Source organism: Danio rerio, chromosome 21, assembly GCF_049306965.1.
Source record: "Danio rerio strain Tuebingen ecotype United States chromosome 21, GRCz12tu, whole genome shotgun sequence".
Lineage (NCBI taxonomy): Eukaryota > Metazoa > Chordata > Actinopteri > Cypriniformes > Danionidae > Danio > Danio rerio.
In genome coordinates this window covers 47278304-47297500 of record NC_133196.1, presented here as the reverse complement: position 1 = coordinate 47297500, position 19197 = coordinate 47278304, and the positions used below count along the sequence as shown (strand labels likewise).

General features: G+C 39.7%; 1 protein-coding gene across 1 annotated transcript in view; it reads left to right on the top strand.

The window, feature by feature from the left end:
- si:ch73-362m14.2 overlaps positions 1-18644 on the top strand; it is an 18647-nt gene extending 3 nt beyond the window's left edge. The window contains exons 1-4 of the mRNA XM_017353059.3: positions 1-66; positions 9317-11167; positions 12713-12851; positions 13270-18644. The exon at positions 1-66 is cut by the window's left edge and continues 3 nt beyond it. Coding sequence (XP_017208548.1) covers positions 9379-11167; positions 12713-12851; positions 13270-13537 — 2196 coding nt within the window. The 5' untranslated portion in view covers positions 1-66; positions 9317-9378 and the 3' untranslated portion in view covers positions 13538-18644. The remainder of the gene's footprint in view (positions 67-9316; positions 11168-12712; positions 12852-13269) is intronic.
- Positions 18645-19197: the final 553 nt, after the last annotated feature.

Here is a 19197-nt window from a genome sequence, read left to right as displayed (position 1 = left end):
CTGTAGAGACGGGCAGCGTTAAAACAGCATCACAGGGCACGGCTCCGCATCCAGAACCCAGCGAAGGTAAGACCAAGCACCAATCTGAAATGAATGTGCATGCATTCAATAACCCTCACACCTCTGGAGGAAAATGGTGCATTTGTGAGTTTGTTGATCTCATTGCCTTTGTCTGCGACGTTCGTTGGCTCCTCTGCAGCAGAAGCCTCTATTTTGACCTCCAACTTTGGCCGTGCAACTTGTGTTAATGATGCATGTCGTTCTTTTAAATGGGGTCTTGCATCCCGTCATGCACATCTGGGCGCAAAACATACGTTTTCAGAATGTAAGCAGCAGCGTCACAATGCACATGCAACACCATGTGAGGCGCAGGTGCTTGTGTTGGTTATTTTGGTGGAAACTTTGGTCGCGGATGCTGTTTATTATTAATAGGGAGCGACAGGTAGTCTAGGATTGAGATCCTGGCTGTGGAAAACCTGTGTAAACATTTGGTGGTGTGTTTAGTCGTGGGGGGGTTTTCAGCCAGATGCTTGGAGCGCTCCACAGGTTTCATTTTGCCCGTCACGAGAGCTGGGTGGAATAGCAATTGGGTTCTCGATTTCGCCCATTTTCTCTGTATGTCTTTTGGTGGGTTTTGTTTCTCATCGAAAGGTGAGACATTTTAAAGATTTTTAATTAGCGTGAGCGTTGCTCTGACTCTCTTAACCAGTTAAACTCTGCTGTTATTTTAGGATTTCCGCCTAGATTTTGCCTACCCAAATTTAAAAGCTTCCCAAATCCAAAAATGCCAAAAATTTGGTCTCATTTTAAAGAAAACCCTTTGAATTTTCATAAAACACTATTGAAAGTGTTTAAAATACCTGTATATGTTGTCTGTGTTATAATAAACACCTAAAAATAGAGGCGCTTTTTGTATTTTTTTTTTTTAAACTCTAATTTGAAAGTGTACCTTTTATTTTCTGGCTGGTTTAGCGTGCTGTAATTAATTTTGGTGGTTCCTGCACATGTCTGTAATCATAGGAAAAAAGAAAAATGTCTCCACCATAATCTATGCTAAAGTTATTGTATTCCAACTGATGAGAGGTGCTGTACAATCCACAGGGAGCGATCATTGCTTTCATTTTCACTATTCTTTTGTTTGATCAAACATAATTCACTGTGTTTGGAGCACGTCAGACATATAAAAGGATTACTTACGCACATCACCTCAAAAACAGGGGAGAAATGGCCCTGAAGCGCACAGCATAAGGTAAGAGACGACAGCTGTCTGTGCTATCTGGGGCTGCTTATTGATCATGAATGTATTGTTTTCACTTCTGCGCCATGTAAACACCGCGATTCATTTGGCACCTGTTTGATATGTGAATATAATTCAGTCAAAAGAACGCCAAAACCGTATGAGCACCGGCAAGAGCTTTCATTTGAGCTATAACTTGTACATGTGTCATATGAAAAATATGAAAATGAGCCAATGTTCAATACCCAGCTCGGGTATCCAAAATACTGTGTATTTAGGTGTAAATAACTTTGGTAATGTAGAATAAAAACCAAAGTGATGCATATGTGCATAAAATATAGATTCTACACTTTCAAAGTGCAAAGGTCTGGTGCAATGCTAGCCCTTTATATCTTAAAGCGAAGGTCGATGACGACCGCGGAGTTTAACTGGTTAGAGAGTCAAAACGACATAAAAAATATGGCAAAAATGCTAATCGATTTGATGTCAATTGACTACCTTGATGTCAAAAGGATATCACGATGAGCATTGGCATAAAACAACACACATCGATTATTATTAAGACAGTCCTGTAATCGATTGACGTGTTTTAAATGTCTTTTTGACATCAAGGTAATTTACATGCATGCAAATCTGTAGTTTCTAACTAAAGCTTTCATATGAATAAAACATTTTGTGTATTATAATACTGGTAATATTATAAGTTATATAATAACTTCTGGTATCATTATTTTTGTATCATTAATGTGTGGATGTCAGATGTATCAGCGACACACTACACTACCTGACAAAAGTCTTGTCATCGATCCCAGTTGAAAGAGCAACTAGCTGATCATTTGGTAAAGTGGCAGAAGGTGGATTTTTCTGATGAATCATCTGTTGATCTGCATCCCAATCATCACACATACTGCAGAAGACCTACTGGAACCAGCATGGAGCCAAAATTCTCACTGAAATCAGTCAAGTTTGGTGAAGGAAAGATCATGGTTTGGGGTTACATTCAGTATGGGGGCGTGCGAGAGATCTGCAGAGTGGATGATCAACATCAGCAGCCTGAGGTATCAAGACATTTGTGCTGCCCATTACATTACAAACCACAGGAGAGGGACAATTCTCCAGCAGGATAGCGCTCCTGCTCATACTTCAGCCTCCACATCAAAGCTCCTAAAAGCAAAGAAGGTCAAGCTGTTCCAGGACTGGCCAGCCCAGTCACCAGACATGAACATTATTGAGCATGGCTGGGGTAAGATGAAGGAGGAGGCATTGAAGATGAACACAAAGAATCTTGATGAGCTCTGGGAGTCCTGCACGGCTTTCTTCTTCATTCCAGATGACTTTATTAATCAGTGATTTGAGTCATGTCAGAGATGTATGGATGCAGTCCTCCAAGCTCATGATGGAGTCAGACACAATATTCATTCTGTCTCCACTGCAGCAGGACTTTATATTCTATACTGGACATTATTTCTGTTCAGTGACGAGACTTTAGTCTGAGCAAAGTCAAACCTTACTGTCCTAATGAAATCATTCAAAATCAAGGCATGATCAGATTTTATTTTGGTCAATAAGTATCATCTAGAGGCCTTTGCCTTTCATATAAGCCACGTCTGATACCAAATGATCAACTAGAAGTCAACTTATTATTTGTTGTTCCTAAAACTTGGATAGCCGACAAGAATTTTGTTAGGTAGTGTAAAAAAATGCTGCTCTTACTTAAGAGTTTTTGTCTTTTTTCTAGTCTAAATATCTAAAATTCCTAAATCAAGAAGCATTTTCTAAACAAGCCAAAAATATTGTCTTGTTTTCAGAAATAATATGTTAAAATGAAGTGAGTTTTTCCTTAAAACAAGCTAAATAATCTATCAATAAGGTAAGAAAAATAATCTTGTCCTTCATTTTCACATAAGATTAATTTTATTATCCAATTGGCAGATTTACTTTGGTTGTTTTAAGGAAAAACTAATGAAAGTTTTGCATATAAGTTCTGAAAATAATACAATATTTTTACTTGTTTAGAAAATGCTTCATGATTTATGTATTTTTAGATATTTGGACTAGAAACAAGACAAAAACTCAAAGTAAGAGAAGCTTTTTTCACATGCAGTGCAGGGTTTTGACATCAAATCGATTTGCACTCTTGATATGTTTTTTGACATCAGTGTCAATTTGATATTGTTTTGGCATTATTACTGCCCTGTTTTAAGTTTGCCACAATGAAGACTTGTTTATCTACATGGATAAAGGGACTTTTTGGGAATTTATATTTATATTTGTAAACACATCTTGTTTTCCAGAGATGGGTTGCAGCTGGAAGGGCATCCGCTGCATAAAAACATGCTTGATAAGTTGGTGGTTCATTCCGCTGTGGCGACCCCGGATTAATAAAGGGACTAAGCCAAAAAAAAAATGAATGAATGAATAAATCATATGCCATTTTAGTGAATGGAGTGCAGATATTCTATTTTTATCAGTGAGGTTTATTCACTTCATCTTTATTTCTATTGCGCTTTTACAATGTAGATTGTGTCAAAGCGGCTTCACATAGAAGTTCTAGTAAATTTAAACTGTGTCAGTTTAGTTTTCAGAGTTGAAGTTCAGTTCAGTGTGGTTTAATTTTCACTGCTGAATGTCTAAACACTGAAGAGCAAAATGCGCAGCTCAATCCAGGCAAGCCAGTGGCACGACATCACTCTATTAACATTACAGTGCTCAGCATAAATGAGCACATCCCCTTCAAAAATTATATATTTTATTAATTTCTCAGTGAATATGAACTATATATGTAGCGGCATTTTTGCTTTGAGCCGCTATCTAGGTAAGGGTAAACAATGACACATGAGTCCGTTGTACAACATTTTCTCATCACATCTTGTGCTGTCGAATCAGTGTAATAGCACCTGCCACTACATACAAACTCACTAGCTGCGTCCCAAAAAGCACACTATGCACTCATGCACTATGTACTTATGCACTTACACACTCAACAGGGTAGTATATGTAGTGTTGTCCCAAATGGCACACTAATGTTTTTACTAAGCAGAAATTCAAACCGTTTCCCTGATGATGTTTGACGTTTGCCAAATCAGTGAAATAAACGACCGAATTATCCAATAATACCTGCCGTGAGTATTGCCGCATTCACCATCGGGAGGCGCTATAATCACTCTCGTAGGAGAATTTTGCTTTCACCATCCAAAATAAATAAAGTTATCCAACATATGCGCCCGATAGCTCCACCCCTTTCGCTACGTGAGCAAACCTGTGGTCGTTGAGTGCGTGAAGTGTCCATCGGTCCACACTTCATTTTACCGGCTGAATGAGTGCATCATCCGGGTAATTAAAGTGCACTTATTATTATTAGAGTTTTCAGTGTGAACACACTACCTACACTATTTATACTACAAAATGGCATAGAATAGTGCTTAAGTATGTGATTTGGGACGCAGTTACTGTCTGAAATTTGTTTCCTGCCCCACCGACTACCCGGCTGCCTTAAATCTCAATTTCGACAGAATAAAAGTCTTCATTCACAAAATCCAAAAAACAATAAAGCAAATTCTCCAACTTGAATAGTATACAAAAAGCAAACACTTAAAATTATACTTATTAAATGTAAACTTAATAATTATCATATCCAACCAACCTGTTAAATCCAAACATAATAAAATAATAAAAGAAAGAAATGGCTCCAACAATATATTTTGGTGCATTTAAGCAAAACAGTTTTATCAAACATATATTTCCATTAAAATAAGAGTTTGGTCACCTAACATCTTTTTGAAATAGAGCGATAATTCATTTAAACTGACTTCTAAACTAATTTAATATTTTTATGGTTCTGTCAATTATTTTGCCTTTATTAAACTTGTATTTAAGATGTTCATCTAACATATTCATCTGGATGTTCTATATTTTGCATTGTGATTTTAAGGAATTTTGTTAGATTAGCTCCTGTTTTGGAGTTGGTTCTGTTACGAATGCGTACACGGAGATAGAGTAGACAGGGTCAACAGGAACAAGCAGTAACATGAGGGTCATCAAAAGCCAAATGCAGAAAGGCAGGCAGTGGTCAGGGCAGACACCAAACACTTCAAAAAAAATAAAAATAAATAAAAACAATCACAAAACAGTCCACAGATAAATAGTAAGTGAAGTTTATTTATAAACTAATTTCGAGAGGAGCATGTGCTTATGATTGATAGCAGCTGGTCCACATTAGCTTACACTGATTCACCAATCAGACGACTCCTTTACCACTATAAAGGATTGGGTGCCATGCCTCCCTTTTAAAATAATACTGAACTCTTACGAATTAGCCACTAAACTGACAAAACGTAAAATAATTATGTTTCCTCGTGAGATCAGGCTGGTTATAACATATTTCAAATAGCTTAAAGTTAATCTTAAATATAAATAAAAAATAACAATTAATATGCTTGAAGTTGTTCCAAAATAACACATTTAATATCCACTTAGTATAGTACAATTAAAATATGATAATTTCGTCAAAAAATACAACTTAAGTACACTTTCTTTTCACCTGGGATTACATTTAAACAAGAACAGTGAAATATATTAAGTATTAGGGCTGCTCAATATCGGAAAAATCTAACATGGCAATGCTTTTTTGCTCTGCAAAATATTTTGCGATATGAATCCAGTTTTACTAGATGACTTGAATAATTATTTGGAAAGAATTATGTATTTTAGATTGATCTCCATACAATAAAATAAACTAATATACAAGAAACGTATACAAATTAAATAATTAAATGTAAAATAACTGCATAGTCTTCTTAGCATAAATATTTCAATAAAATTAATAACGAAATATTGTGCAGCCCTATTAGTGTGTATATATACACACACACATATCTATATATATATATCTCAAGGCATCATTGCCTGATGGCCCAAGGCCAGTGTGAGAGATGCTTGAGACAGGATCATTACAGGCCCGATTTGGGCCACCTTTTTGTTAAATAATTTCGAACTGAAATAAAATACCTTCACATTTTCCATACTTCTCTTTTTGTTTTGTCAACACATAATTTTACTTATTATACATATATTTACATTTTAAAAGTATTATTTAAATAATTTTTAACATTTAAATAATTATAGGCATTATTTTTGACACATTATTTAAAATATGTGGCTAAAAAATAGCTATTAAATTTGATTTTTTCTTTGGTGGGGCCAGTGGAAATTTTGGCCGGGCAAGTAAAAATCGAAACCATTGGCCCGATCGGACCAGTAGAAAAAATCCTTTGCGTTGAACCCTGTATGTATGTATATATATATATATATATATATATATATATATATATATATATATATATATATATATATATATATATATATATATATATATATGGCCTTATATCAGATTTCTGTATGAGGGTCCTTGTAACCTCACCTAAAAAGTAATTGTCCAGATAGCTGCATATTGTAAACGTCAATTAAAGTAATACTGTGAGCTTTGTGCTATTAAACTGCCTTCATATTATCATTGTGTTGTCTTCTGCTGTTTGTGAGTGCTTCTGAGAGTAATAAACACATGTGCAAATATGGCTGAGATTTCTCTTGAGTCTGCTCTCTCTCTATCTCTTTATGGATGAACAGGTAACTGTTGCCATGGTAAACTCCCACTCATGTGCCAAACAAAGACCAAGATGGGCAAATTTTCCCTTCCACACTTTTGAGTCGGCTCAGTTTAAAGCATTAGTATGGTGATGATCACACTCTGTGGTATTTCATGGGGAAAAGTGTTTAAATATTTAAGACGGTTCACCCATGCTGCCATCATGTACTCGCCCTTCACATTTAAAACCTATTTGAGTTTCTACTGTTGAAGACAAAAGGAGATATTTTGAAAAATGCTGGTAGCTGGCACCCACTGACTTCCATCCAATGCAATACAATCGACTACGAAAGCTTCACTAAATAGTTAGAAGCATCTACAATTGGGAACAATTTAAAGGGTTTGAAAATAGTCCAATTTTAATGTTGATTTAGAGTTTTGCATTTTCACAAACTTCCTTGATTATTACAAACCCAGGCTCAGTCTGATTACGTTCCTCTATGTACAATTCTGAACAGAGCAAAATATGTCCCAGGAGATACATTTTTCAGTTTATGTTTTCACGAATCCACCAGAGGGCGCTGTGTACAGTTTTTCAGATCTCCAATTTCTCTCACAAGTACAATTCACACCTGCTGTTCTCATGTATATCCACTAGAGGCCACTGTCGACTGACTGACTGACTAACCGATCAACCAGCCGACCCCCTTCCCTTAACCCAACCAATAGTGTTTAAAAAAGCACCGATTGACCGCCGCAGACCCACTTCCCTATAGCCAACCGCAGTGTTTTAGGAAGCAATGCATAAAAAGAAAAGCCCTCGCCTGATTTTTACCACGTTTTCAGATTTTACTATGTCCTCACTCTGTTATTTACTTGTTTATTTTATTTTTTAGCCTTTGTTTTTGCCTTGCGCGCTTTTTGGAATTGTTCTTCACCAGACTTAAACCCTGTTGTCGCCATAAACTCCGCTCTGTGCTCAAGTACGTGTACATGTCAAGCTACCGGACAAACTGGTAACGCTGGTAAAGCCGCCCACACAGAGCTAAGCGGTCAGCTGGTAAGCCCAAAAAGGAACGCCGTCAATACCGCCCCATAGCGTTTGTTTTAAAGATGAAATGCAGCCATATGTAGCTCTGGATACATAATTCATGGTTCAAAAACATATATACTGTAGGACTATGTTTTCAGAATGAGCCTATGTTTATTATTACGCCAGATTGAGAGTATAGTTCCTACCCATATAGGCCTATCAACATTTAATTGTCTGTTGGTCTTCGTACAAGATATACTTACAGAATTGTCAAGCTTCAAATACTGTAGGAAAATAAATAACTTTTGTGGACAATATGCTAATAATCTGATCCAATTCAATTAGCTAAGCTAAGATATGCTAAAAGTGCTCCAGCCAGACCTGGAGATGGATTATAAAGTAAATAAACAATTGTTCAAGTCTAGGGTTGTAAAATAAGTCGCCCCTCCCCGCAAAATGTAGTATTTCTTTAATATACATTCGAACAGGGGTGTCAAAGTCAATTGCTGGAGGGCCACAGCCCTGCAGAGTTTAGTTCCAGCCTTGCTTCAACACACCAATCTGTAGGTATCAAACAAGCCTGAAGCACTCAATTCGTTTGATCATGGGTGTTTAATTAGGGTTGGAACTAAACTGTGCAGAGCTGTGGCCCTCCATGAACTGAGTTTGACACCTGTGCATAAGAAGATGGTTCTATAGTCTGGGGGCAGCCACTTAAATTGATCAAGATTGATCAAGATTAAGTGTTTATCAAGGACGAGGCAGTGGCGCAATAGGTAGTGCTGTCGCCTCAAGGCAAGAAGGTCGCTGGTTCGAGCCTCGGCTCAGTTGGCGTTTCTGTGTGGAGTTTGCATGTTCTCCCTGACTTTGCGTGGGTTTCCTCCGGGAGCTCCGGTTTCCCCAACAGTCCAAAGACATGCAGTACAGGTGAATTGGGTAAGCTAATTTGTCCATAGTGTATGAGTGTGTGAATGTGTGTGTGGATGTTTCCCAGAGATGAGTTGCGGCTGGAAGGGCATCTGCTGCGTAAAAACGTGCTGGATAAGTTGGCGGTTCATTCCGCTGTGGCGACCCCGGATTAATATAGGAACTAAGCCGACAAGAAAATGAATGTTCATCAATATGTTTTCGGAAAATGCCGCACTTTAAAAATTAGCATCTACAGGTAACAAGTATAAGGAAACCAAAACTGGAGTAATTCCCTTACTACAAGTCTTCTTTGTACATGTTAATTGTTTGTCCATTGTAATTTTTTTTCCGACTATGGAAGTGGATGGGTGCCAGCAACCCAAGCATTCTTTAAAATATCCTCTTTAGGATTCAACAGAAGAAAGTAACTAATAAATGTTTAAGTCCACGTGAAGGAGAACAAATGATGAAGGGATTTTAATTTTAAGATGAACTAGATCTTCATTTTTTAACATCACAGCCCTGTAATGAATTCCTCTTTCTGTCGCCCCAGGTTGTGTCTTTTCGAGAACATTAGCCGCAGCCGATGGGATTCATGACACGTTAAAATTCAAGATGGAAAACACAGCCTTGGCTTTTTCTGCCCAGGGCTGGTGTGGCCCCAATGTTTCCACCTTTTCATCGGAGTGGGATGATAAAATGAACTCCTTTCTCAAGGCACCCGACGTGATCAAACCCCCTCCGCAGTTTCAGGATCCAGAGGAGCCGGGTCCAGCATCACCCACCAGCACCGCTGTTGTGAAAAGACGAGAAAAGGATGGTGTGAAAAAAGAGCGTAGGAGTAGACCAGCGAGTAACATCGAGCTCCACAGACGCTCCTTGTCACTTTCCACCGCTGTCAACTCCAACCCTGGTGTGGTCCGACGCCGATGTGAAAGCTACGCTCTTTCCTATCCCAGCAGCAGCTCGGAAGACAGCGGCAGTGACAGCACGTCGGCCAGGAGGAGTGATCTTCTTCCAGATGCAGTGCCAAGATCCAGATCCCGGAGCATTATCCTTAGGAAGGCTAAAAGCAAACCTGCTCCTCCTGTGCGAACAGTCTCACTGCAAAGGCTCGCAGCGGCAAAGCATTCAGAACATAAAGTGCAAGGCCTTAAAAAAGATACCACAAAACTGCCAGATCTCATCCCAACCTCAAAGCAAGAACTCAGTAAGGGCACTCCTGAAGCACCTGGTAAGGTCGTATTGATGGCAACGGTTTCTTCCCACAAAGCACTTAATGAGCTTCGATCCAGCGAACCAACTCCCATGCCAATCCACGAATGTGGTCATTCTGAAATGAACACATCCCCGTCCTCTTCGCACTCTTCCACATCTCAGCCGTCCATCTGTTCTCCTTCGAAGCGCATCGGCTCAAACTCTCCATCCAGTGGCTACGCAAGCCAGTGTGAAACTCCAACCCAATCAGCCCTTTCCCAATCGGTCAGCATGGGACCTTCGCCATTAGCCTGCAGGATGCGGCATAAGCCGACCAGTGTTATTCCTGGCCAAAGAGCAAGAAACCGCAACGCAAGGCTGTCTCTTCAGCTTCCAGAATTTCAGAAGCACACTCCCGATCCAGAGCCTTCCGCGGTGCAGCCGAAAGTGAGCCTAAGACGCAACTCGGACAGCACCGAAGCCACCAGGCCCAAGCAAAGGATGAGTAGCAGCCTGCTGGTAATGCCGATGGTTACTCAAGAGGAGCTGAACAACGTGCAGCTACGCTCCGTCAGCAGTTCTGATCTGGAGAACGCTCAGGAAATCACGGCCAACATTATCGAGGAGGAGACGGAGAGATGCGGAAAATCCTTCAGCCCTAAGAGCAGCCAAAAACCCAAACCTCCCGTGGCTCCGAAGCCGCAGAGAAACAAGTGGCCACCCAACGCACAACGCTTTGGGCCAACTTCTGAAGCAGAACCGCCAACAGTCAGCGAGAGATCAGAAGACATCTACGCAATGGTTAACAAAGTCAAACCTACAGTGAGCGTAAAGCCGCACAGCATTGAACAAGCACCTCATCTGAGGCAGCAGATTGTTCCGGATGCTCGTTCTCCACAGATGAGAGACCCCCGTCAACCTCAACCCCCATGCACTTTAGAGTCAAAGAATGCAAAAGTTCCCCCATTAAACACAGCCAGCCGCATTAGCCAGCTTCACAAGAAGAGAAGAGCCCCTACACCGCCTCTGGCAAAGACTCCAGATGTGGACGGCTCACTTTATCCAAACCCAGCCGATGCCCAGTCTCCAACTAATCTCTGCAAGTCTCCAAAATCTCCGACCTCCGCAAGTCAATTTCATGTAACTCTGTATGGCGTGATACCATCGTACCCTTTGGTCACGGAGCCACAGCACTCGAGGGAACCAGGTAAGACAACTGCAATGGACAAGAACTACAATAAACTAGGGATCTATGGAATAAAATCGCTGTCAAAAATATTTCGTGGATAAATAAAATTCACGCAATTGTAATAATAAAATCGTAAAGAAAAACGGAACATACTCGTAATTTTACGAGGGTACAATTCCAAAATCTGCGATTAGAACAGACACAGATACGACACTTTCTTTGTCTGTTTGTATATGAGTGATAAATGTACGATGTGTGTACTTCACAAACACGAAATACAGTATCACAACAGACATGACAAAGTGATTGCCAGTACGAATCAAACAGCGACACTCCACTGTCAAAATTACATCACGGCTGTCACAAGCATTAATAAACAAGCGAGAGCCATCGACCACAACGGTGCGCTTGCTGGGCACTCAGAGCCCCCACACACCGTCTCAGGTAAGATTTTTGTTATTCCCTCTTTGAGAAATGTCCGTCATGAGCTGTAATAAAGGTTGGGACTTAATGAGGTCCATTTTTGCTGTGTTTCTTGGACATTTTACAGAATCAAAATTAAAACAGGCCGAGAATAGTGAGCTAGCATAATGTAAGTTAACAATACAGGCAGTGAGGGCAGAATTTCTCTAGGAATGACTTAAAGGTGTTTAACTATAACGTGACGTTTGTTGATTAAGTAACCTTTAAATTAAAATTTATCAGTCAGATACAAACAGATAAAGAAAATGTCGTATCTGTGTCTGTTCTAATCGCAGACTTTGGAATTGTACCCTCGTAAAATTATAAGTATGTTCCGTTTTCCTTTACGATTTTATAATTACAGATGCCTGAATTTTATTTACGCACAAAATATTTATGACATCGATTTTAGGGTTCAGTGGTGTAAAGTAATTAATTACAAATACTCAAATTACTCTGAGTAGTTTTTCTCAGGAATTGTACCTTACTAAGTACTCTAACTCTAGCACTAAGTTCTCTGAGCACAGTAAAGTTCCTTTGTTTAATTAGCTCTTCTTGTGTGTATGATGTTGAATCGCTGAATGCGTCGTGTTACGTTTTTAAATAAATGAACAAACTGCATGTATTCTGTCAGTGCTTCCATGAGCTTGGTTTGCGGTGCATTACACAGATCAACCTGCTTTCTGGCAACATATTTAAGGTACTTATTTCTTTATGTCGGGTGACGCAGTGGTGCAGTAGGTAGTGCTGTCGCCTCACAGCAAGAAGGTCGCTGGGTCGCTGGTTCGAACCTCGGCTCAGTTGGCGTTTCTATGTGGAGTTTGCATGTTCTCCCTGCGTTTGCGTGGGTTTCCTCCGGGTGCTCTGGTTTCCCCCACAGTCCAAAGACATGCGGTACAGGTGAATTGGGTAGGCTAAATTGTCCGTGGTGTATAAATGTGTGTGTGGATGTTTCCCAGAGATGGGTTGCGGCTGGAAGGGCATCCGCTGCGTAAAAACGTGCTGGATAAGCTGGCGGTTCATTCCGCTGTGGTGACCCAGGATTAATAAAGGGACTAAGCCGACTAGAAAATGAATGAATGAATTTCTTTATGTCAACAGATCATCCGTCATACGATGTAGAGAAGAGGGATCGAATGCCTGACCTCGGACCACTACAGTTAGTAGGAGAAGGAGACGATGTATTTCTTTACAAGTCCAAATCCCAAACCACGGAGGACCTGTTCACCATCATTCACAGGTAATAATAAAGATGTGCATGACACCTATCATAAAGCACAGTTTTTCAGTGTTTATGGATATGCCTTTTCACATTCTGATTCCAATGCCTCATTATTAAACTGACTATAATTAAATGAAATATATTATGTGTTCTTTGGAAGTGTTTACTTGCATTGTGATGATATTATATTGTGATTCTGGCGTTATACAATGAGTGGCATAAGATGGTCGTAAAATGCTGTATATTTTGGTGCAATATATCGTACGACACAAAAAAGACATGGTGACAGGCCTAAATGCTGTGAATTCCTACTTAAACGAAATGTTATTGAGGAAAAGCGAACAAAATATATTGTGAAATGACAACTGTAACAAATGAAAATGAACTCTGCTTTCTTATCAAAAAATAAAATGACTTTATGTTTCACATTTTGCAGGTCTAAAAGAAAGCTCCTGGGTCGCAAAGACTCCTTCGACAATAAGCAAGGAGACTCTGGGACTCAGACTCTCGGCAGCGGAGCTTCACGGATCAGTTCTCAGAACGACAACTTCATGGCTTTCCTGAGGAGGACACGAAGCGCCAAAGCCGGCTGCGGAGAGCGGATCTCAGCCACGGAGCTGCTCAGAAGCTCCAAGCCCACGGCTAACATTGCAGCAAACATCAGCCATTGCAAAAATAGCTACGTACAGTCACACGGTCCATAAAATATCATCAGTTTTACTAATCTGGCTAGTCAAACACTTCTGAAACAATGGACCCTTTTCACAAGACTGTTATGACGCTTTTTTAAAAATGTGTGAACATTTATTTGTATTTACGTATGTATTATATCATCTTTGGATCAAATTACAAAAAACGAATTAGCGCAGTGTGTATGGGAGCGGGACAGTCCATTTAACATTATTCTCTCTTCCGGCTGCCGTTATCAGTCTCACACTATTTTTTCCTTTTTTTTTGAAAGTCTTGATAACACCATCGTGGAGTTTTTATTTTATTATTTCAGCAAATAGGATTGTAAAAAAAATATTTGTTGTACTTTCCCATTCACTGCGCTCTAAGTTTACCAACCATGATGACTTTCACTGCTGAGAAACCCAGAAATGTGAAAAGGGTCCATACTAAAGTGACAGTTCACCCAAAAATGTCAATTATGTCATTGTTTACTCATTTTACATTTGTTCCAAACCTGTTTCTTTGAGCAGGGTCTGTCTGCAGACTGCAAGACAGGGCCGTAGCATGTAGGGGGCGCAACTTGTAGTAGAGGTGTAACTTACCCTAACCCTAATCCTTTAACCCTTTTAATCATTGTTTTAATCATTAACGTCTACACCTTCCCCAACCCTAAACCCAACCATCATAGTTATTAACGTTAATACCTACCACAACCCTAAACCCAACCATCATCATTAACTTCTACACCTTCCCTAAACCTAAACCCAACCATCACAGATACTAATGTCTACACCTATCCCCAACCTTAAACCCAACCATCACAGATACTAATGTCTACTACACCTATCCCCAACCTTAAACCCAACCATCACAGATACTAATGTCTACACCTATCCCCAACCTTAAACCCAACCATCACAGATATTAATGTCTACACCTATCCCCAACCTTAAACCCAACCATCACAGATATTAATGTCTACACCTATCCCCAACCTTAAACCCAACCATCACAGATACTAATGTCTACACCTATCCCCAACCTTAAACCCAACCATCACAGATATTAATGTCTACACCTATCCCCAACCTTAAACCCAACCATCACAGATACTAATGTCTACACCTATCCCCAACCTTAAACCCAACCATCACAGATACTAATGTCTACACCTATCCCCAACCTTAAACCCAACCATCACAGATACTAATGTCTACACCTATCCCCAACCTTAAACCCAACCATCACAGATACTAATGTCTACACCTATCCCCAACCTTAAACCCAACCATCACAGATACTAATGTCTACACCTATCCCCAACCTTAAACCCAACCATCACAGATACTAATGTCTACTCCTATCCCCAACCTTAAACCCAACCATCACAGATACTAATGTCTACTCCTATCCCCAACCTTAAACCCAACCATCACAGATATTAATGTCTACTCCTATCCCCAACCTTAAACCCAACCATCACAGATACTAATGTCTACTCCTATCCCCAACCTTAAACCCAACCATCACAGATATTAATGTCTACATCTATCCCCAACCTTAAACCCAACCATCACAGATACTAATGTCTACACCTATCCCCAACCTTAAACCCAACCATCACAGATATTAATGTCTACATCTATCCCCAACCTTAAACCCAACCATCACAGATACTAATGTCTAAACCTATCCCCAACCTTAAACCCAACCATCACAGATATTAATGTCTACATCTATCCCCAACCTTAAACCCAACCATCACAGATATTAATGTCTACATCTATCCCCAACCTTAAACCCAACCATCACAGTTAATAATGTCTACACCTATCCCCAACCTTAAACCCAACCATCACAGATATTAATGTCTACACCTTCCCCAACCCTAAATCCAACCATCACAGGTATAAACATCTACACCTTCCCCAACCATCACAGTTACTAATGTCTATACATACCACATCCTAAACTCAACCATCACAGTTATTAATGTCTACACCTTCCCCAACCATCACAGTTACTAATGTCTATACATACCACATCCTAAACTCAACCATCACAGTTATTAATGTCTACACCTTCTACAAATCTAAACCCAACCATCATAGTTCATAACGTCTACACCTTCCCCAACCCTAAACCCAACCATCATAGTTTCTAACGTCTACAACTAACGACCCAACTACCACAGCTATTAACGTCTACACCCACGACAACTCTACACCCAGCCATCAGTAATTAACATCTACACCTTCCCCAACCCTAAACCCAACCATTACAGTTGTTAACGTATAGCCGTGAGTTGCAAAGGCTTGACACGCTCACCATTGTACTGTTATTTGCAACCACAGGGGGCGACGCCAAGCAGGCTAACTGTCATGACAAAACGGATGAAGCAGTCAGCGAGTGGAGATGCTTAATGAATGAATAAACTAATATATCAAATGAATAGGCTGTGCATAAATTTAGAGAAAACGCATGAAAACATTTGCTGAAAAGGTTCTCCGGTAGGTATTTCTGCCATCTTGCCAACAACACGTCGCTGTGACATCTTGCACGGTTCAATTGGATCTCGATAACTGCAAGTTATACCTCGCTAACTTACTACAAGTTACGCCCCTTTCATGTTACAAGTTACAAGCTACAAGTCACGCACCCTCAAGAAGTATTCTTTGTTTTTACTATGGATGTCGATGGCCGGCTTTTCTAACATTCTTCACAGTTTCTTCTTTTGTGTTAAACAGACACTCAAGTCAACGCTCAAATGAGGAAATCAAATTTTTACGTATCCTCAACTGAATTCTTTACTTTGATTAAACATAGTTAAATGTTTTTTTAAGTAAACTCAACACTGAGCTCAAAAATATGTCCATCTAACTTACCACTTTAAACTGATTTGACAATTTGTAAGTTGGATTAGGTGGTTAGGATGAGCGCATTTTTATTTTTGAGTGAACTATCCCTTTAAAAATAAACAATAAATTCCAACACAGGCTGAAAATGTAGCCCTATATACGTTTCTGGAGATCACAAATTATGTAGACTGAGGATTGGGTTTAGGGAAGTGTGTGGGCAGGTCAATTAGTGCTTTTAAAAATACTAATGGTTGGGTTTAGGTAATGCCGAGTTCAGACTGCATGATTTTCAAAGTAGTCGTGTCACAGATGTTTTCACACTGCATGACTATCTGGGCTGGCGTTTCGTCGCTGCTTTGTTTACACTGCAAGATGGATCGGCGACAGGGGCATTCACATTGCATGACTTTAATATAGGGAGAATCGCCGACAACTTCGTCCAAACTACGTCTTACAGCCAAAAACATGTAGTATATCTTTTATTAACTACATAATGAGAAAGAAACCTTTAATGGGGTAGAACATGTACATGTTTGCTCACCTGGGTTTAAAGGGAATTAGCCATTTCTCCTCAACATTGATAATAAACTAATTTCTTTCTGTATGAAACGTCAAACAGACACGGGTGCTCCTGAGTCCTGTCAAACCTCCACTAGTTTTTCCTCCATTTCGTGGGTCCAAATAAACCGAAAAAAGAGCGATTTTAACTTCTCCCCCAGCCTCCCGCTGGCCTGCAGCAGGTATACACACACACACACACAAGTGAAAGCTGCTCTCTCATTGGCTGTAGGCGATGGCTGATGTTATTTTCAGTCAAAACTTAATTCACACGGCATGATTTGAATCGCCGACAGCTCCAGATATTTAGCAAGTCAAATATCTCGCAGGCATCGGCGACTCATCGGCGATTCTCTCAGATCGCGTCTTTGATTGTTCATACTGTGTGATTGTCACTCACATGCACGAGCAGCGATTTGCCTGTGATTTCAGGCATTTGTCGGCGATTTCTCAAAACCTGTCGGCGAGCCAAAATCGGGGCTAAAATCACGCACTCTGAACTAGGCATAAGGAGGAGGGTGGGGGCGATTGGTCTGTTAAACCTGGTTTATACTTCTGCGTCAAGTGACCGGCGTGACCCAAGGCGCATGCAACGTGCGTAGCTGTGCATTTGTTTTTTTGCATTTGCATAATGCATCTGTTGGTCTGCATTAACACTTCCGAAACGCTAGTTGGCAGTGAGGTGTGAATGTTCCTCTGTGTCGAGTTTCTTCGCTGCTGTTTTGTTTTCCTGAACACTTCCTGGATGTACAAGTGGCTCAAACTCGCTCATTTTGAGGCAGGAACCGGCGGACGTGCAACAACTTTAACTATGAGGTAAACACAAAACAAAACTTTCCATCAGGAGCTCCTTCACACTTGTAAACAATCGCTCCATCAGGCTCGCACCATTCGCGCGGCTCTCGGCCCCGCCCAGACTCATCAGCGCTACCAAGCCGACCAATCACATAGCTTGCGCTACGTGTCGTTGCGACGTGTAGTTACATTTTTTGAGAGGTGCACGTCAGCGATGCCGACAGCCACGGCAAAGGGCTATGTGTCAACGCCGTAGCATACGCATGCGTTTGACGAAGAAGTATAAATCAGCCTTTAGTCAGTCAGTCAGTCGAGAGCAGCCTCTGGTGGATTTACGTGAGAACAGCAGGTGTGAATGACAATCGTGAAAGCAATTTGAGATCGAAAAAGCACAGCGACCTCTGTAAGATTCACGAAAAAAACAACTGCAAAAAAACGTAGCTCCTGAGACGTATTTTGCTCTCTCCAGAAATGTATACAGGGGTACGTAATCAGAATGAGCCCTGATTGAAAAATTGGCTTGTAGAAATTTGCTTTTGTTTCAGATTGGACCGTTGTTCAATGTTGTTCATGAATTGCGTTTTTCAGTGTATCGAATAATAACAATGTGCACATTCAAATATAGCTTTATGTGTTCTTGTAAATATAACAGAATGGTTTACATCTGTACATTCAAACATAGCTTTATGTGTTCATGTAAATATAAATGTTCTAAGAGAAGAGACGCTATCTATCCTGAGAGAGAAACTACTGTTTATCACATATTGCCACTGAATATGAAAACATATATATATATATAAAATATAATTAGTTGTGTTTGGGCTTCCTGCCTTCTTACCGAAGCAGATTGTTTATCAATGACTGTTTTAAAAATGCGCTGCTGTAGATTTGCACATGTTCAGTATATTAAATTTCTTTGGAAGAACAATTCATGCCTGATTTTGTGTTTCAGACACATTTTATATCCATCTGTACCTTTATTGTTTATTATTATGTATCATTTAAATGTCCCATAACGTGTTTAGATGTTAGTATGAGTATGTTGTTAGTTTTAAAGGATATAAGCTAGCATCTAGTATAAGCTTATAGCTAAAACAGTGACAATATTTGCATTTAGAAAATAGAAACCCAATAAAAACTAAATGGATCAACAGTTGTATCTGAAATCGCCCCTATACACTTAAATATTGCACTATTTGAGGGAGCTGCCACTTTTAGTGGTGTCCAAAACCATAGTCAGTATACGAATTTCTCCCATGTTTTTTGGTTTAGTTAAAGACTAATGAAGTAATTGTAGGCCTAATGTATTTCTTATTTCTTTTTTTTTTTATTTTGTTAAAGTTCATGTTATATCCGGGGTGGAGTTTGCCTTTGGTTTTATAATGTCTTTTGTTTTTATAATCTTTTTGTTTGATAAGAAAAGAACTTGATGGTCATACATTTATTTATTTATGTATGTATTTATTTATTTATTTATTTAT